Raw genomic sequence first — 20,549 nt, 5'->3', positions numbered from 1 at the left:
AATTGATTAATCAAAAGAGCTTCTGGAAAACATCTGATTGACTCCCTAATTTTTTTTAATGGTATGTGTTAAGGGCTTACTATGTTCCAAGCACTGAACTAAGTAACTAAGTGCTGGGTTAGGTGCTAGATGATCACAGTCCGTGCCCTACATTGGTTCTCAATCTTAATTCCCATTTTACAGATGTGGTAACCGAGGTGCACAGAAGTTAAGTGGCCTGCCCAAGGCTTACTATAATTTACTCAAATTATAATCGAGTAAATGCTATAACAGTCTCTTCGCAAACTATTTCTATAGTATGTTGTTTTTGATCCCTATTCTCTGATATCTGCTCTTTAACATCCCTGTAAATGGTTTTAATTGAAATGAATATGAAAATCAGAAAAATGTTGACATTTTAAATTTTAGCTTGACTGTTAAAATGCTTTATTGAATTAGTAAAATGATGTTTGACAGTTGTATTGTTTATAATAATGGTAATGATGGTATTTGTTAAGTGCTTACTATGGGTAAGCCCTGGGGTGGGTAGAAGATAATCAGGTTGAACGTGTCCTGGTTCTGTATTGGGGTTACAGTCTCAAGTGGGAGGGAGAACAGGAATTAAATCCTCATTTTACAGTTGAGGAAACTGAGGCACAGAGAAGTTAAGTGACTTGTCCAAGGTGACAGTGAAGGCAAGAAGTTTCTGTGAAGATAAGCAGTAATAATAATAATAATGATGGCATTTATTAAGCGCTTACTATGTGCCAAGCACTGTTCTAAGCGCTTTGTGGCCTGTTCTAAGCAGTGTGGCCTAGAAGATCGAGGAATCAGAAGGATCTGGGTTCTAATCCCATCTCTGCCACTTGTCTGCTGCATGACCTTGGGAAAGTCACTTCCCTTCTCTATGCCTCAGTTACCTCATCTGTAAAATGAGGATTAAGACTGAGCCATATGTGGGACAAGGCACTGTGTCCAACCTGATCGACTTATATCTACCCCAGTGCTTAATACAGTGCCTGGCACATAGTAGGTGCTTAACAATGGGCTTAAAAAAAGGGGGCAAACTGGGATTAAAACCCAGGTCCCCTAACTCCAAGGCCCATGCTCTTTCTGCTAGGCCACACTGCTTCTGAAGAAACCTAAAACTTTCCCAGCTGTCAGTGAACAAAGATCCTCCCTGCTCTCAAAACCATGTATATATCTGAAGCACCAACATTGCATATTTTATATAATGAGGTCCCAAAATGGAAGCCTGGTCCTCGACCAGACCTTCCTACCAATCAGTCAGTCGTATTTATTGACCGCTTACTGTGTGCAGAGCACTGTACTAAGCGCTTGGGAAGTACAAGTTACCAGCTACCGGCTCCCATTCCTGAGTTCCTCCAGGTGCTGTGGAAAAACCCAAGAGTAGTGTGATGGCTGTCTTCTTTGCAAACACATTTCAGCAGGAGCCAAGCCCTGGGTTTGGGGCCACGAGCTTCCCATGCCGGCGGAGAGGAGGTTCTGTCTGATTCCAGCCAGAAACCATCAGAAATGCTGTTGCCACTGCTTTGCTTCAGTGGCATCTATTTTACTTATTTTATTTTGTTAGTATGTTTGGTTTTGTTCTCTGTCTCCCCCTTCTAGACTGTGAGCCCACTGCTGGGTAGGGACTGTCTCTATATGTTGCCAACTTGTACTTCCCAAGTGCTTAGTACAGTGCTCTGCACACAGTAAGCGCTCAATAAATACAATTGATTGATTGATTGATCCAGGATTGGGCTGGCACTTGGAATGGTACTGGCAGATCTCTTCCATCTCCTGCTCCATCATGGCATTGAGGGCCACCTCTGGAGCTCTTCTATGCTCCAGCTTCTTTGAGAAATGCATAATCCCCATGGTACTTTCCAGTATATATCCTCAGCTAGCAGGTTTGCTTTAATATTCTGTACTGGAATCTCGCTGGATCTCTGTAGAATTCCGGGTTTCAATATTAGAAGTGAACCAAAATTAGTTGAGGAAAGATGCTTACGTCTTCGGAATGTGAGTTTCTTCTCCCCTTGGAATGAGGAGCGCTGGGCATACAGTGGCAGATGTCTCCTTTCATGCTTTGAACTTTATTAATGTGCATTTAGGTGGTAGCAAGGCTCCAACAGATTCCTGAATGACTGCATACCTGTATTGCTTAGTGTTTTGCATTTAAAGTATGTCCAATGCTTTATTTCATAACTAGACTTCTGGTATGTTGGTAATTGTGTTCATTTCCTCCATCAGGCTGACGTAAGGTGCCTGAATTTTAAACCGAGTTGAGTCTGGTACATATGTCATCTTGTATATTCATTGCCCAAATTAATTTGAATTGCCACACAAACTGTTTCAGTCTCTTAATGCATTTCACTACTTGGATTTCAAACCACACAATCACTCAGTAAGAGATTACAAACATTTACTTTTTCCATTGTTCTTCTGTTAAGTGAGCTCCATCTTATTTCATATTCCAACTGATTTCATGTTGGCTGGTTGGAAGAAGAGCTCTTCATTCTTTCATAGCTCATTCTTTCATAAAGATGTGTTACTGCCTTCCATTTCAGCATTTCTTCCTAAATATTTTCCAACCAAGGGAATCTACCTTGTTAGCTCCAAAGTGTATTTATTTCTTAATCTTATTAATGCTTAAATCCCTCTCCAAGCCCTCATAAAAAGAATTCAGACAAATAAAGTGGATGAGGTTATGCTACACTCGTGGGTAACCAGGCCTGTGCTTAATTCTCTCTGAGTCACCAACACAGTATGATCTGGGGAACACAGTCACCTTCTTATGCTGGTTTCATCAAATAATAGAATCCTTGTGGGTTAATCACAGACTTCTGCTCTTTAGAGAAAGTTGAATGAGCATTTTGTCTCAAAGGAGAGGAGTCTAGAACTTAAACCACATTTCCATTAGTGCAGGTTTATATTTTTGGTACCTTTACAACACATTATAAAGGAGCCAGGGCCAATGCATAAAAGGAACAGAAATTCAGTTGGGGGCAGTGTAAAATGAACATCTCTGCATGTGAACTAGTTTTGCATTAATTATGAATCATCTCTGTAGGTACATTCAGAAAACTGCCTATTTAAAAAAATATACTCCATCCAGTGAAAAATTAATTACGTACATCGTGTTGAATGTAAAGATTTATGTAATGGACATTTTCAAACTGGGCAGTTGTTTGCAGCAAGGTGGAATTTCATTTGTGAAATTATTTCCTAGTCATAAATTGGGGAGGGGGGGATTTTATTCATTGTATACTGTATTCATTGTTCCTTAGTTAACTATTTGAAACAAGTGCAGCCTTCATTCAGAACCTCTTATTGCATGATTATTTTGTTCTTAATTTGTGATCAAAATAAAAATTAGCAGTTTGGGATGGATGTCTCGTCAAACCCACTTGAGGATGGGGGTCTGGGTTCCCTGGGCAAAAGCGGGCATCGGCTTCTGCTTGCTAAACTGGACAGGAAGTCAGTGTAGACACGGTTATAGTACCAACTACACCTGTGAAAAGTCTTAGGTGCCAGTTTTCAGCCTCCTCTTTGAAGACCTTGAAAATAAGCATGGAGGGGGCAGATATGGGGCATTGCAGAAGATTGGTGGTTCCCTGGATCAGGTCCGGCCCACTGAGTTTGTCATGGTGTCAGCCCAGTGAGACTCTCCCAAGCACTTAGACCAGTGCTGTGTATATAGTAATCGCCCAATAAATACGATTGATTGACAGCATTCAGGATTCTACTACCCAATGCCTACCAGTAGAGCTCTGTCAGTAATTCAGTGAATGTGTAGATGCCCAAACTAGAGGAGATTTTGGCCGTTAGTGTGGTACTGTACTTGCTTGTACAGTCACCTTCACTAGGTAACTGCCAGCTCTCCATTTTGATCTATATGGGATAGATCAAGAGTGAGTATGGTACAAAATGTTTCCCACACAAGAGCAGGTAGCTCAGACAGGTCAGACTACCATTATGTGAGCCTGGGAATGACCGAGGGGATTGTGGACCTGTAAAACAGTGACCTAAACTTCCAGATAGCGTTTCGGAACCCATCTCCTGGGTTGCCGGGGCTGGAATTCTTCAGGGGCTAGTTTGGACCAGCTGACCATTGCCACAAACCATTGAGGAAAACGGCTGATTTGGGGGGCTTGCTGGTAGAGAGTCCTCTTAAACAGGCATTTCTGAAAAGGAGACTTCTGCTTTAGCCATCCGTTTAGTATTTAAGTTGGAGAAATATTCTAACTTGGGGTTGGAGCAGACACTCCAAAAGAATATTGTTGCCTTATACACAGGGTGTCACCACTATTCAGTAGAGAAAGATCCATGTCATTGTTAAGGGGAAAGAGGTGTGGAATGGGGACAAGATGTGTCATCTGGCCTTCAGGCTGAGGATGCCAGTTCTTTGCCTATGATCTTTGTGTTTTTTCTGTCGTGTTTTCTATAAAATCGTCATTGACTCTCTCTGTGGTATGACAAGTATATGCTAGAACAATACCGGCTATTTCTGTAACACATACTTCCTTGGAACCTCCCAGTAAACCAGTCGTTGCTGGAGTTTTTCTTTAAATGCATGGTGTTACCCCAAAATCCCGGTCTCTCGTTCAACCCATCCAACACTAACCACGCATTCTGCACCCACAGATCTGCTGACCAGGCACACTGACCTAGAACTAAGAATGGGTCTAAATTCCAGTGATTTTGTTGTTATGGAAATTCTGTTTGCCTTGAACAGAGTAAGCATTCTGCTGCGGTCTGAATTCAGAGTTTCGGTGGCCCCGGTGTTAAAAGGCAGCGTGGTAATTTGTCAGTAATCCTGCAGCTCTGCAGGAAGAAATAATGTGAAGCACTGCAAAAAAACACAGACTATAAGATAACGGAGCAGCCTGCCAGTAGCGGATGCTACATTGAAGAATATTCTGGAAGAGGTTTAATTGATCAGGTTTTGTTAGGGTACTAAAGAGCAAAGTCTGAATGCAGTCAAGTAGTGAATGGTATATTGATAAGAAATTCAGAGTGGTATTGTTTTTCATGGGTTTCCCTGTCTGTTTCTATGGAGACAGAGACGCATTTCCCGTCTGAGTGCCACTGCTGCCCTCTGATTGCACTTCTGTGGTTTCATTCACCAGTAATGGGAAAGCATTCATAAGCAGAATAGCTTCCCCTTTTTTAAATAGCTGTGATTCAGGGTTTGTGTGTGTGCGTGTGTATTTTTTTTTAAACCGACTAATGCAGTGTTTTTATCAATGATCTAATAGGTGTATAATACTTTCCCATGTGCTTATTCCAACCCCATATTAAAAAATGAAATTACATAATTGCTAAGCCATGACAAAGGACTCTGTGACAGTACAGAATCTGCGGTAATATCGTCATCTAGTTAGCAGCCTTGTAAATTGGAACACCCATGCAGTTCAGCACTGAATTTAGGGTGTAGCTTTAAATTTGGTGTAATGTAATTTTTTTGGTGGAAAAATTTAACAGATTAGAAAAGCTCTTTTGTAAACAGACTCACCATCTGAAACAATAAACAGTATAATTAATGCACCTCCAAATTACCATAAAAGCATTGTTGGACAATCAGTTTGTTTTTATATACTATACACGGTTTGAATTCTGAGTGCTTTGTAGTGGAAAGCAAGAACTGGTGATTTCTTTGTCCGGATCTCTACTGTAGAAATAATTAATTTCTGGGCTCCAGCACGTAGGTTGTGTTCTGAAGTTAGTAGGCACTGAATTAAAAAACTATTGATTAGCTGGCTTCCAGGCTCATAATTCACTTTCTCATACCTGTGCTTATCTGATCTGCTGAAATGAATTGTTCGATAGCATATTTGAGAAATGTATGAACTGACTTATTTTTGGGTGGAGGAGGAGATTTCAGATTTTAGTTTTAGCTTCCAGCTTTACGCTGTCACTTGTTCTCAGGTATTGCCCAACCTGGAGTTCATGGCCCAATAGTTGGGCTGGTTTTGAAATATTATTGTGGTATTATTACTATTATTATTATTGTATTGTAGAAAGATCATAGCTGTGGTAATTAGGAGAACTGGGTTCTAGGCCCAACTTTGCCTGCTGGTTTTATGCCAATATGGTGAAGGTTTCTGACAAGTTCTTAGTACAGTGCTCTGCACACAGTAAGTGCTCAATAAATACGATTGAATGAATGAATGACAGAGGAATCACCTGGAATGAACTGAGAGGTGAACAGGCTCAACAGGAATCTTGAAAATTAGCTGGTTATGCACAAGGCAAAGACTGCAGTGGCCTCTGAGGCAACTGTCCTCTGGGCAGCCGCAACTCAACATTGAAAGAAGAACAAAAGAAGAACCCTTTCGTGAGCCTTTTGCAGCGTGCAGCACTCCTGCCCAACTGTTTGCTCTCGGTACTCCATCATCATCATCATCATCATCAATCGTATTTATTGAGCGCTTACTATGTGCAGAGCACTGTACTAAGCGCTTGGGAAGTACAAATTGGCAACAGAGACAGTCCCTACCCAACAGTGGGCTCACAGTCTAAAAGGGGGAGACAGAGAACAAAACCAAACATACTAACAAAATAAAATAAATAGAATAGATATGTACAAAATAAATAAATAAATAAATAGAGTAATAAATATGTACAAACATATATACAGATGCTGTATACAGGTGCTCCATACCCTGGTGAGAACATGACTGCAGGGAGGAAATTGTGCAAGTGGCACTGTGCAAACCCCAAGTACCCTAGTAAATGCTTTGGTGAAGATTCTTGGTTCTGAAGTCTCAGAACAGACATTTATCCATCGTTCCTGAAAGGAGACTCCATCTCCTATATATCGAGATATACTCGAACCATTTTACAATGTAAATCTCAAAGTAAACTTAGTGTCCAGTGTGGAATTTGAAGGCTCTGTTCTAAATTAGGCATTGGCCACTCCCTGCACGCCCACCAGACGGTAATGTGCCAGGCATTGATGATTGGGCCAGTGACTGTGCTGCTCCTTCAGCTATTTGCAACTTTCTTTTTCCACTTTGAGGTTTGGGCAGTGGCTTCCAGAGTCCACTTGGCAGACATGGTCATCCTCACACACTTCCCACCTCTTCCTGGGCATGAATGTGGATCTCTGGGGCTGTGACCCAAACCCAGAGCAGCAGCAGCTGGGTCCCAGGCTGGGTATGGAGAAGAGTCAGCGCTGGGACTGAGAATGGATCTCTGTTGCTGGGGGCCCCTCCAACTCCTCAGGGGAGCGGGTGAGAGTGGGGAAGGGGCCAGACTTGCCTTCTGTGACTCAGGAACTGAATCAGATGCTGAAGCAGCATCTGTATTACTGGCCTTCGTCTTCTGGGACGCACCCCTTGCCCTTCCTTCCAAACACCCTAATGGATCAGAGGAGCATCTTGGAAGGAGGACATTCATTCCTGCTCCTTGCAAAAGTTCAGCATTCGCACGCATCGAAGAGTTAAAGTCCCTTCTGACTCCATGTGGAAAAATCTACTTGCTGGAAGTTATAGTCATATTGGGTTATTTTGAGAGGCTTTTCTTGTAGAAGCCTACGATGTTCTGAATCGACTCTTCCATTGCTCCTGCAGCCAGTAGTCATTTTATTAGGTATTTAAGAGGATGATGTGGAGTAGACATTTATGTGGGACACCTCCTGAAAGGGTTCTTCTTTCTGGTTTGGAGACAGTGTTCAGCTAAAACAAAGTATCCCTGCTTTAGCAGTGGATTCCCAGTCTTCGCATAAATGAGGTGACAGGTGTTTACATTTTCAAGGCTTATTCATTCAACAGGTTCAACACAAAGAGCAATTGCTCCACCCTCCTTATGACAGATTGCAATGGAAAAAGTGGTTAATGGAAAACTGCTGTTCAATTACATTGGTTAAACAAATATCTTAGAAAGAATGGAGTAGAGCAGAATATATATCCCTCCCTGTTGAGTAAAAAGCTAGTTTCCGAAACATGCCTCCTTTTAGTGTTTGAGTCCTTCAGTTTTACTCATGCATGAGTAAACAATCCCCCAATTTTTTTTATGGTACCTGTCAAGTGCTTATTAAGGGCCAGGCACTAGCACTGGGGTAGTTATAAGCTTATCAAGTTGGATGCAATCCATGTCCCACGTGGGGCTCACATTCTTATTCCTCGTTTTACACATGAGGGAACTGAGGCACAGAGAAGTGGAGCAATTTCTCTAAGGTCGCACAGCAGACAAGTGGCAGAGCTGGGATTAGATCCCAGGTCCTTCTGACTCAGGCCCGTGCTCTGTCCAGCTCTTAGAACAGTGCTTTGCACATAGTAAGCGCTTAACAAATGCCATCATTATTATTATTATTATCCACTAGACCGTGCTGCTTCCCAACTATCACACTCTTTAACATTCAAAACCCGCCGACACTGGTTTTCTTGTTAGCACAGAATCCTGTGTCTGAAAACCTTTGGTAGATACACATATGGATATTCTGTTACTTCTTTAAAGGTCTGTGTTGCAGTGTCATTAGCTAACATGATGTCCAATAAGAAAAGCAGTCTTACTTCCCTGAACTTTTTTTCTTAGAGTGGAATCTTATCTCTTTTTCTGACCAACAAGGTGCACATATTTGAAGTGAGGCTTTTGTATTTTTCCCTAGTGCTTTCTTTCCCCAAAGATGTGGGGAGATAAGTAGCAGCAGGCATTATCTGCATTTTACAGATCAGGGAAGCAGCATGGCCTAGCCTGGGAGCCTGGGAATCTTCGCTCTGCCACTTGTCTGCTGTGTGACCTAGGGCAAGTCATTTCGCTTCTCTCTGCCTCAGTTACCTCTTCTGTAAAATGGGGATTAAGGATGTTAGCCTCTTGTGAGACGTGGACTTTGTCCAACCTGATTTGCTTGTATCTATCCTGGCACATAGTAAGCACCTAACAAATTCCATAAGAGAAAGAAAACCCCTCAGTTTTCAGCCTCAGACAGAGTCTTTTCAAGATTACACAGCAGTCCCCAATGACAATGCTAGAAGTAGTACCCGATCTCCTTATTCCCAAATCCATTTTCTTTCACTAGATTCTGCTGCCTCCCATTGCTGTAAAAACTCCAGATTTTGTCCAGAGCCCTGACTTCTCTGACCTTAGAAATAATTCACAGAATTCCACCAGAACCAAGGGTGGTCAGGAAGCTTAGGAACCCCGCCCCGTTTCCTCCTCCTTGTTTCTTTTCTTGAAATCTGCTTCCTCCTTTCTCCTGCTTCTTTCTTTGGCCTTTGCCAGTGTCCGGCCTGGGGAAGAAACCCAGTTTTCCTGTTGTTCCCTTCTGCAGCGTAACTCTGTGCGTGCACATATGTTCTGCACATTCACATTCATTGATGCAAATGGCAGCCAACTAGAGTGACCCAGGATGATTTCACTTTGCGGTTGGCTTCTCCTGCTGCTCTTGGGAACATTTGGTTTGCTACTGGCGGATTGTCTTCTCTCCAAGGACCGGAAAGGGGAAGTTGAGACGTGCCTGTTAAGTGGAACCGCAGTGTGCGTGGAATGTATCCCAGTACTTGGTTCAGTACTCGGAACAAAGTAAGCACTTCACAAGTAAAGTAATTTTTGTTATTGTCAGGTTAAGTCAGGGGAGGACTGTCCCTGCTTTTCAAGGATTCAGTAACTTTTCACAGACTTTGCGGTACAAAAGATACTCATTACATCGTTTTTAACATGAACAGGGTAAAACTGTTGGTGTATCGCGAGAGACCCAAGAATAAGATGTTTAGAGCATTATTTGGCTAAAGTTTTCATGAGAAGACGTGTGGCCTAATGAAATGAACAACGGTCTCTAATCCTGTCTGTCACCTGTCTGCTGTGTGACCTTGGGAAATCACTTAACTTCTCTGTGCCTCAGTTATCTGTAAAATGGGAATTAAGACTCTGAGCATACACCCCTGCAAATAGTACTGTGCTTGGCATATAGTACGTACTTAAATACTATAACATGTACATATGTAGATATAGATTTTGAGCAAGATGTTTTGCGTTTCCCTAAAGGATAGGGAAAAGACAAATTTGTTTTTACTCCATAACGACTTGATTTTTTTATAGGTTTTTGGAGCTACACTTGTTCACTGATGTTAGCTCAATTTATTGAAAACTGTTCTGCGTTGGTTTTAGTGGAAAAGTTATCCCTGAGTTATCTTGGTTAATAGGGTGTACAGGTGCTGTGGAAAAATCAAGCCCTTAGAAAATCCAAACCCCTTGTTTTAGTTTATATATAATTATATATGTAATTGTGTGTGTGTGTGTGTGTGTGTGTGTGTGTGTGTGTTGCAAGAAAAAGTGGCACAATTGGCTTGATTTCAGTTTCATAGTAATAATAATCCTGGTGTTTCCTAAGCAGTTTCTATATGCCAGATATATACTAAGCCCCAGGGTAGATACAAAACAGTCAGGTTAGACACAATCCCTCTCCCTCGGGGGCTCACAGACTGAGGGGGAGAGACCACTTTATAGATGAGGAAACTGGGGCCTCAGAGAAGTTAAGCGACCTGCCAGGGTCACCCAGGAAGCAAACGGCAGAGCTGGGATTGAAACCCAGGTCTTCTGAAGACGCAGCGTGGCTTAGTGGAAAGAGCACGAGCTTGGGAGTCCGAGGTCTTGGGTTCTGATCCTGCCTCTGCCACTTATCAACAGTGTGACTGTGGGCAAGTCACTTAACTTCTCTGGGCCTCAGTTACCGCATCTTTAAAATGGAGATTATGACTGTGAGCCCCATGTGGGACACCCTGATTACTTTGTATCTACCCCAGTGCTTAGAACAGTGCTTGGCACGTAGTAAGTGCTTAACAAATACCATTATTATCATTATTATTGTTATTATTCAGACTCCCAGGCCCCTCCTCTTTCCGCTAGGCCTTGTGCTGTTTCCTTCAAGCGCTTAGTACAGTGCTCTGCACACAGTAATCGCTCAATACGATTGATTGATTGATTTACATTTCATCTCTTTTCCCTTGCCCATCACCTTTAGGAGAGAGCATCAGTGAACAGTAAAATAGCCAGAAGGAGAAAGGGCAAGTTGGAGAAGGGGCTTTCTCAAACAGAAGCTCCTTGCCACTGGGTTTTAATCAATCAATCAATCAATTGTATTGAGCGCTTACTGTGTGCGGAGCACTGTACTAAGCGCTTGGGAAGTCCAAGTTGGCAACATATAGAGACGGTCCCTACCCAACAGTGGGCTCACAGTCTAGAAGGGGGAGACAGAGAACAAAACAAAACATATTAACAAAATAAAATAAATAGAATAAATATGTACAAGTAAAATCCAGTTTGCCAGTCTTACATATTTGGTCTCTTCCACCTCAGCTCATACCCTTCAGCCCTCCCAAGCAGACCTTCTAAGTGTAGCTTAAGACTCTCCCACCTCCGGCCACTTGCTCTCACCATCCACCGCACACCTGGGACTCCCTACCCATGAAATCCGTCAGACCACAGCACTCTCCAAGTTCAAAGCCCATGTAAGAGTGGACCTCCTGTAAGGAAGCCATTCCTTTTAGACTGTGAGCCCACTGTTGGGTAGGGACTGTCTCTATATGTTGCCAACTTGTACTTCCCAAGCGCTTAGTACAGTGCTCTGCGCACAGTAAGCACTCAATAAATACGATTGATGATTCCCAAGTACTTTGAAATCCATCATCCAAGCTAACCGTGGTATTTTGTATTTGCGTACCTCCTCAGCTCTTCAATAAATGCCTGCATTTGCCTGTTTTCATTTGGGACTGTCTTCCCCCTTCAGAATATAAACACCTTGAGGGCAGAGATAGTGCCTTTTACTTCTGTTGTGGGTGGTCCGGCACTTCTCTGCATTTAATAGGTGTTCCATAAATCCCATTTATTGACTCTTACTTTCCTCCTTCCATCACTGTTTTGAACCTTGATTTTTCTTTACTGGTTTGATTCTGAAAATGACCGAAGAGAGTCCTTTGCTTCATACTAATACATTTTTTAATAGACCAAAGTGCAAACCCTTTTGACTACCAATGCTTCTCTGAGTGATCTGGCTTGGTTTGCTGAGTTTGTGTTCCCAGGACAACATTTGGGACCATTTGGAAGTTTGACTTTTTATTTAGAAACTTTGTTTTTCTCCAGCATCCAGCATGAGTAACAGAGGGAGGTAAGGAGAGATCAGTCAATCAGTCCTATTTATTGAGCCCCTACTGTGTGCAGAGGACTGCACTAAGCAGTTTGGGAGAGTCAAAAGATGTGGAAGACAGGGTCCCCACCCATAAGGTCCTTACAGTCGTAACAGTGTGGAGGGACTAGAGCATTGATGCAGTGTTGAAATAATAATAACTGTGGTATTTAAGCACATACTAAAAGACATTCATTCATTCAGTTGTCTTTATTGAGCGCTTACTGTGTGCAGAGCACTGTACTAAGCACTTGGGAAGTACAAGTTGGCAACATATAGAGAAGGTCCCTACCCAACAGTGGGCTCACAGTCTAGGTACTGTACCAAGCACAGGAGTGGACAGAAGCAAATCAGGTTGGACACATGTAACGCTGTACATGGTCTGTTCACCATTGTATCTTAGACAAATCCAGCGCTTAGAACAGTGCTTTGCACATAGCGCTTAACAAATGCCATCATTATTATCATTATTTCAGGTTGGAAAAGATGGCCTTTCCCCATCCACTTGCGGGACCGTGTCTGACACTTTTCCCTTCTGTTTGCTCTCTTACAGGACCAGAGTAAAGCTAGAAAGCCTGGAAGACGCGTACATCTTGCGAGGGGACGACGACTCCCTTTCAGATAAGCATGGCTGTCCAGCCTACGTGAGTCCAGAGATATTGAACACAAACGGCAGCTACTCTGGCAAGGCAGCGGACGTGTGGAGCCTGGGAGTCATGCTTTATACCATGTTGGTCGGACGTTACCCTTTTCATGACATTGAGCCCAGTTCTCTCTTCAGCAAGATCCGCCGAGGGCAGTTTAACATTCCGGAGACCCTATCCCCCAAGGCCAAATGCCTCATCCGTAGCATCCTACGCCGGGAGCCCTCAGAGCGGCTGACTTCCCAGGAAATTCTGGACCACCCTTGGTTTTCTACAGATTTTAACGTCTCTAATTCAGGATTCGGTGCTAAGGAAGTATCTGATCAGCTGGTGCCTGATGTCAATATGGAAGAAGACTTGGACCCGTTCTTCAACTGAGCACCCAGAGACTTGGTGCCCAGAAGGTACATGAGCTGGAAATGGCCGTGGGAAGGGCTCCTTCCGGACCCGTCGACTACATCCTGCATCGGCCTAGCTTGGTAGCGAGAGACACACTTCAAAAAGCTCCACGGTTCAAGAAGGAATAGCCACGGGGAGCTGATATAACAAATGTAGCATGGGGAAACAGAGATTGGGGCTGGGGGGAGGGACTCTGCTATCAGGTTAGATTGATGGGAGCAAAGGCAGCGAGAAGCCAAGGACACTGCACACGCCAATTCCAGTGCAGCTTTTAGCACTCCTGTTTCCGTTTCATCCAAAAGAGTCACAGATCTCAACAAAATAGAAACCTTTTGCCTCAAACACACATCTTGGCATCGCACTGTTAGTATTTAACTTCTGCCATTATTCAGGGAAGGTACAATTGGCCAAGTATTTCTTTTTTTTTTTCCTTCTTCAAACAAAGCGGTCTGTCAAATCACTAAAGAGGATTCGTTCGACAAATTAGGTGCACAGCAGACTGACCTGAAAAGTGGGTGCTAAAATCAAATGAAACGAAACTTCAGTTCATGTCTCTTGATAACTATTTTCAACTCATATCTTCTAAATAAACTACTTAATATTCTAGTCAGGAAACAACATTTTAATGCTTTGTTCCCATAAGGGAAAGGATCTGTCATTTAACAAGCTGTTCTGTTTTGTGTCAAATGGTTTGTAGCAGGAAGCTATTAGAATTCAAACTTCCAGATGCATTATTACTATGATAGTAAAAAAAGGAAAACTATATATAACTTTTTTTTTTTTTTTAAGAATAGGATCTGAAAGACTGGCTTCCATGTTTGCCACGCTGCACGAAATGATCGGAGGGGGCACAGTGCTCTTGGCGTATTCCTTTTTAAATTGCCTGGTTTCCACACAACGTCGTCTTTAAAAAAAAAAAAAAAAAATAGATTGGCCCATATGCAAAAGTGGGGCAGCTCTTTTAATTTCCCTTCAAAGGGAATTTTTTTTTTTTTGATGCACCATCTTATCCTATAAGGCTACCCTGGTTCTGTAGGTCCTCAGTGAGACAAGCTAGAAGGTGTTGATAAGCTGAAAACTAGTATAATTATTACAAAATAAATACAGCTATTTCTCCCAACACAGACAGTAATATGCACCTTTGTATTGTTCAAGAATTATTCTATTTATTAAGGAAAATGTCACAGTAGTGATGTATTAAGCCAGTACTTCAATTACGGGTTGACTTGGGATGACATGTTACATGCTGTAGTTAACACTTATATTTTTCTGTTTGGGTTTTTCTGTCCCTGAAATAACTTTTTATTTGGCTTTTCTAGATAGCTTTATTTGATTTAGACTGGCAAACGTTTTTATTACTGCTTTTCTATTGCTGTATGATATTGAAATCTCTTGGCATAAATATTTGTGTTTCCAGTACCTCAGTTGTTCTGATTATACTGCCTGTATATGTTTTGTGAATTGGTCATGTTTTTTGGGTAGGTAACATGTGGACTCTGTAGTATGTAAATGTTACTTGAATTTGTGCTTAATTATAGTATGTGGCATGTGCGTAAAGATACTTGGCATTTGACGTGTGGATGCTGTTTGCCTGCCTGGCAGGAAATATAATGGTCACACTCGCAGGAGGTTGGTTCACAGTTCTTTATCAAGAGACAAAGCTGCAGCTGATCGGCCCTTGGTTCAATTTTGGTTACTGAGACTAAAAAGAATAATGTTTTGTTTTTTTTTTTTCAACACTCTGAAGATGGTGCTGTGTAGAGATGGATTTTTTTCCTTCCTTTCCCATTCCCCCTTCCTTTGCTCTCCTCGCCCCCCACCCAAGCTACCCCCCTTCTTCCCCCCAGGTTCCAAACCCAGATTTTTTAAGTACCTTGTAGGAGGAAAGATTGGTGATGTGCATGGTGGGGTTTTACTGCCTCTGGTGCTTTGTCATGTATTTGGTTTAATGTTTTTGTCCTAATCTCTTCAATAAATAAAATTGTGCATATTTAACTAACCTCTTAATTGTCAGAATGTTTTCTGCACTCCTGTATTGGGAAAAATCTTCCTCGGCACCATATGCTTTCCTTTGCGAAACAGAAAGTTTCACGTTACCAAAATGGCTTTGTCTTAAGGCCGTCCTTAGAATGAGCCAGTTGGTTTGACGTCGGATGCTGGATGAAAGAAACCAGGAAGCTTGTTGTGGGCAGGGACTGTGTCTGTTGTTGTATTGTACTCTCCCAAATGCTTAGTACAGTGCTTTGCACACAGTAAGCGCTCAATAAATACGACTGAGTGAAAAGATACTCAGACCATTGGTCGCAGTAGACTTCGTCTTAACTTCCTCAAAGACATTCCCTCCCACTAATTGACACCAGGGTCTGGATAGTCTTAAGTTTTTTAATTTTTGAACCTAATCTTTTTGTTTTTATGGTATGTTAAGCTCTGACTATGTGCCAGGCACTGTACTAAGCAGTAGGATAAATACAAGCTAATCAGACTGGACACAGCCCATGTCCCACATAGGGCTCACAGCCTTAATCCCCATTTTACAGATGAGGTAAGTGAGGCACAGAGAAATCAAGTGACTTGCACAAGGTCACACAGCAGGTATGTGCCAGAGTGGGATTCTTATTCCTTCTGATTCCCAGACGGTACAGCTTTTTAATTCACTAGGCCATGCTGCTTCTAATCTGGTTTGCCATCTTCCCCTAGTAATAAATGGCATTTGAATGCTTACTCTGTGCAGAGCACTGTAATGAGCACTTGGGAGAGTAAAATTCAACAGAATTGGGAGAAGTTCCCTGCCCACAAGGAGTTTACAATCTAGATGGGGGGGCAGACATTAGGATAAATGCAGCGTGGTTCAGTGGAAAGAGCATGGGCTTTGGAGTCAGAGGTCATGGGTTCAAATCCCCGCTCTGCCACTTGACAGCTGTGGGACTTTGGGCAAGTCATTTAACTTCTCTGTGCCTCAGTTACCTTATCTGTAAAATGGGATTAAGACTGTGTGCCCCATGTGGGACAACCTGATCACACTGTAACCTCCCCAGCGCTTAGAACAGTGCTTTGCACATAGTAAGCGCTTAATAAATGCCATCATTATTATTATTATAAATGATGGTTATGGTATGAGTGGTGAGGGCTTGAGGTTGGGGTGAAAATCAAGTGCTTAAAGGGGACAGGTCTTTTAGACTGTGAGCCCACTATTGGGTAGGGACTGTATATGTTGCCGACTTGTACTTCCCAAGCACTTAGTACAGTGCTCTGCACACAGTAAGCGCTCAATAAATACGATTGATGATGATGATAGGCAGAGGAGAAGGAAGAGGAAGTAGGGGAAATGAAGCCTTAGTCAAGGAAGCCGCTTTGGAGGAGATAGGATTGTAGGAGGTGGTTGGGCGGGTAATGGTCTTGAAGAGAAGCAGCGTGGCTCAGTGGAAAGAGCACAGGCTTTGGAGTCAGAGGTCACGGGTTCGCATCCCGACTCTGCCACATGTCTGCTGCGTGACCTTGGGCAAGTCACTTCAGTTCTCTGAGCCTCCGTTACCTCATCTGTAAAATGGGGATTAAGACTGTGAGCCCCACGTGGGACAACCTGATCACCTTGTATCCCCCCCAGCGCTTAGAACAGTGCTCTGCACATAGTAAGCGCTTAACAAATGCCAAGAAGGAGAGGCTTCTGCAGGGGTGGCCTTAGGGGCATATGTTAGCCTGGATGTTCTGTGAGGGCTTGGCACTGCTGAGGGATGTGGCTTGTTAGGGAAGATCAAGGGAGTTCAGATGGCTGAGAAAGAGGGACTCTGCTGCCAGGGATACAGGCCCTGGGCTGGCTCCGGAGGATTTCACTGGGGGAGAGGGTACAAAATGACTGATCTGTGCTCTGCACACAGTAAGCGCTCAATAAATACGATTGATGATCTGTGGAAGAGGCCACAGAAGAAATGGATAAATCAATCAATCAATCAATCGTATTTATTGAGCGCTTACTATGTGCAGAGCACTGTACTAAGCGCTTGGGAAGTAGAAATTGGCATCACATAGAGACAGTCCCTACCCAACAGTGGGCTCACAGTCTAAAAGGGGGAGACAGAGAACAGAACCAAACATACCAACAAAATAAGTAGGATAGAAATGTACAAGTAAAATAAATAAATAGAGTAATAAATATGTACAACCATATATACATATATACATATATACAGGTGCTGTGGGGAAGGGAAGGAGGTAAGACGGGGGGATGGAGAGGGGGACGAGGGGGAGAGGTAAGAAGGGGCTCAGTCTGGGAAGGCCTCCTGGAGGAGGTGAGCTCTCAGCAGGGCCTTGAAGGGAGGAAGAGAGCTAGCTTGGCGGATGGGCAGAGGGAGGGCATTCCAGGGCCGAACGCACCTGAGGTGGGAAAGCTGACGCGGACAGGAGGGCTGAGGGATGTTTTGGGTGCTCAAGCCTCCGGCAGCAGTGCAAAAATGCTCAGGTGGTGGTTGATTTATTGGGAATCAGTAAAGTCATTGGTACTGATTAAGTACCAATTAATCAGTACCAATTAATACCAATTAATTGGTACTGATTAAGTACTGATTAGAGAAGCAGCGGGGCTCAATGGAAAGAGCACGGACTTTGGAGTCAGAGGTCGTGGGTTCAAATCCCAGCTCCGCCACTTGTCAGCTGTGTGACTTTGGGCAAGTCACTTAACTTCTCTGGGCCTCAGTCACCTCATCTGTAAAATGGGGATTAAGACTGTGAGCCCCCTTGGGGCAACCTGATCACCTTGTAGCCTCCCCAGCGCTCAGAACAGTGCTTTGCACATACTGCTTAATAAATGCCATTATTATTATTATTATCATTATGTGCTTATGGTCTGTAGAGCAGAATCCAATACATCCGAGTTGGTAGACTTATTCCCTGCCCTCAAGGAGAGGCGGGTAAACCTGATTGACAGTAGAAAGGAGCGGCTTTCAGTTTGCACAGAATCCAACAAATAGAGTTGGGTTCCCTGCCCACGAGGGACTAGTTTCTTGCGGGCAGGGAACATGTCTATGACTTCTGTTGAATTGCATGCTCCAAGTGCTCATTACAGTGCTCTGCACAGAGTAAGCATGGTGTAATAGATAGAGCACAGGCCTGGGAATTAGAAGGTTTTTGGATTCTAATTCTAGCTCCACCCCTTGTCTGCTGTGTGACCTTAGCCAAGTCACTTCCTTTCTCTGGGCCTCAGTTCCCTCATCTATAAAATGGGGATTGAGACTGTGAGCCCCACGTGGGACAGGGACTGTGTTCAAACCCAATTTCCTTGTAACAACCCCAGCATTTCGTACTGCACCTGGCTCATAGTAAGCACTACTATAATACTATTATTATTATTATTACCATAATAATAATAATAATAATAATCACCAGCAATAAATATCATTGCCAGCCTCAGCACCCAAGCATTTATGTCCATATCCGTAATTTACTTTAATGTCCATCTCCCCATCTAGCTCCTTATGGGCAAAGAACCTTTCTACCAACTCTGAGCTCATACTGTACTAATAGAGAGAAAGCAGTGCTTAGAATAATAATAATAATAATAATAATAATAATAATTTTGGCATTTATTAAGTGCTTACTATGTGCAAAGCACTGTTCTAAGCGCTGGGGAAGTTACAGGGTGATCAGGTTGTCCCGTGGAGGGCTCACAGTCTTAATCCCCATTTTACAGATGAGGGAACTGAGGCCCAGAGAAGTTAAGTGACTTGCCCAAAGTCACACAGCTGACAATTGGCGGAGCCGGGGTTTGAACCCATGACCTCTGACTCCAAAGCCCGGGCTCTTCTCCACTGAGCCACGCTGCTGTATCCACCCTACTGCTTAATATAGGGTATGTATTATTATTATTATTACTATCATTATTAATAATGAGTAATAGTAATGATGAAAATCAATGTCATTGTTAATATTATTAAGGGAAGCAGCATGGCTTAGTGGATAGAGCATGGTCCTAGCAGTCAGAAGGCCTGGGTTCTACTCCCTGCTCCACCACCTGTCTGCTGTGTGTCCTTGGGCAGGTCACTTAACTTCTCTGGGCCTTAGTTATCTCATCTGTAGAATGGGGATAAGGACTATGAGCCCTAAGCGCGACAAGGAGTGTGTCCAATCTGATTAATTTGTATCTACCCCAGTGCTTAGAACAGTGCTTAACATATAGTAAGTGCTTAGGAGATATAATACTTCCCAAGTGCTTAGGGCAGTGCTCTGCACAAGTAAGCGCTCAATAAATACGATTGATTGATTGATATAATAAGAATTATTATTAATTACTGTCATCATCATCAATCGTATTTATTGAACGCTTACTGTGTGCAGAGCACTGTACTAAGCGCTTGGGAAGTACAAGTTGGCAACATATAGAGACAGTCCCTACCCAATAGTGGGCTCACAGTCTAAAAGTCCTTACTATGTGCTAACCACTGTACTAAACACTCAGGAAGACACAAGATAATCAGGTCAGACACAGTTACTGACCCACAAGGAACTCACAGTCTTTGTGATACCTGATTTAGAAAGCCAAACTTGACCAACCAAGGCCCTCTCCAGCCTAGGGTATCCCTCATTTCTAGGATCAATTCATTACATCCCAAACCCATAGGGTTGGGTCAGACAGAGTCTAAACCCACGTAGATTTAGCTGGCCTTTTATTTTTTTAAATGGTATTTGTTAAGCCAGGCACTGTACCAAGCACTGAGCTAGATACAAGTTAATCTAAACCCACGTAGATTTAGCTGGCCTTTTATTTTTTTAAATGGTATTTGTTAAGCCAGGCACTGTACCAAGCACTGAGCTAGATACAAGTTAATCATATTGGACACAGTCCCCGTCCCGCATAGGGCTCACAGTCTTAATCCCCATTTTACAGATTAGGGGATTGGGGCAGAGAGAAGTTCAGTGATTTGCCCAAGGTCACACAGCAGACAAGTGGCAGAGCTGGGATTAGAACCCAAGTCCTCTGACTCCCAAGCCTACCTGTGCTCTTTCCACTAAACCGCACTGCTTCTATAGCCCCTTAATTAGCATCTCTCCTGCCAGCCTGGAAGAATTGGAGCTGTCTCTCATCTGACTGATAATCGGCTCAATTCTCAGATCAACCACCACTTCTTCTCCCTTTACATCCTTTGTTGCTCTGTAGCCAATTTGCTCTCTGGACCCCATTCTCCTCAATCCCACTGCCAACCTCTTCTTGCTCATATCCTTGCTTCTCCCATGAACTCTCCCCCACAACCCAGCACCCAGAATTTGGTTGCTCTCCCCTTCTAAGCTCTACTGAAATCACATCTCCAGGTGACCCTCCCTATTTAATAATAATAATAATAATTTTGGTATTTGTTAAGCGCTTACTATGTGCCAAGCACTGTTCTAAGCTCTGGGGGAAATACAAG

General features: G+C 43.0%; 1 protein-coding gene across 1 annotated transcript in view; it reads left to right on the top strand.

The window, feature by feature from the left end:
• Positions 1 to 15,151, top strand: part of TRIB2 (tribbles pseudokinase 2) — a 33,018-nt gene extending 17,867 nt beyond the window's left edge. The window contains 1 exon segment of the mRNA XM_038746265.1: positions 12,663 to 15,151. Within this exon segment, the coding sequence (XP_038602193.1) occupies positions 12,663 to 13,131 (469 nt within the window). The 3' untranslated portion in view covers positions 13,132 to 15,151.
• Positions 15,152 to 20,549: the final 5,398 nt, after the last annotated feature.

The sequence above is a fragment of the Tachyglossus aculeatus genome, chromosome 1 (genome assembly GCF_015852505.1).
Source record: "Tachyglossus aculeatus isolate mTacAcu1 chromosome 1, mTacAcu1.pri, whole genome shotgun sequence".
NCBI lineage: Eukaryota > Metazoa > Chordata > Mammalia > Monotremata > Tachyglossidae > Tachyglossus > Tachyglossus aculeatus.
The sequence above is the reverse complement of the archived record's forward strand: the minus strand, read 5'-3'. Positions and strand labels throughout refer to the sequence as shown.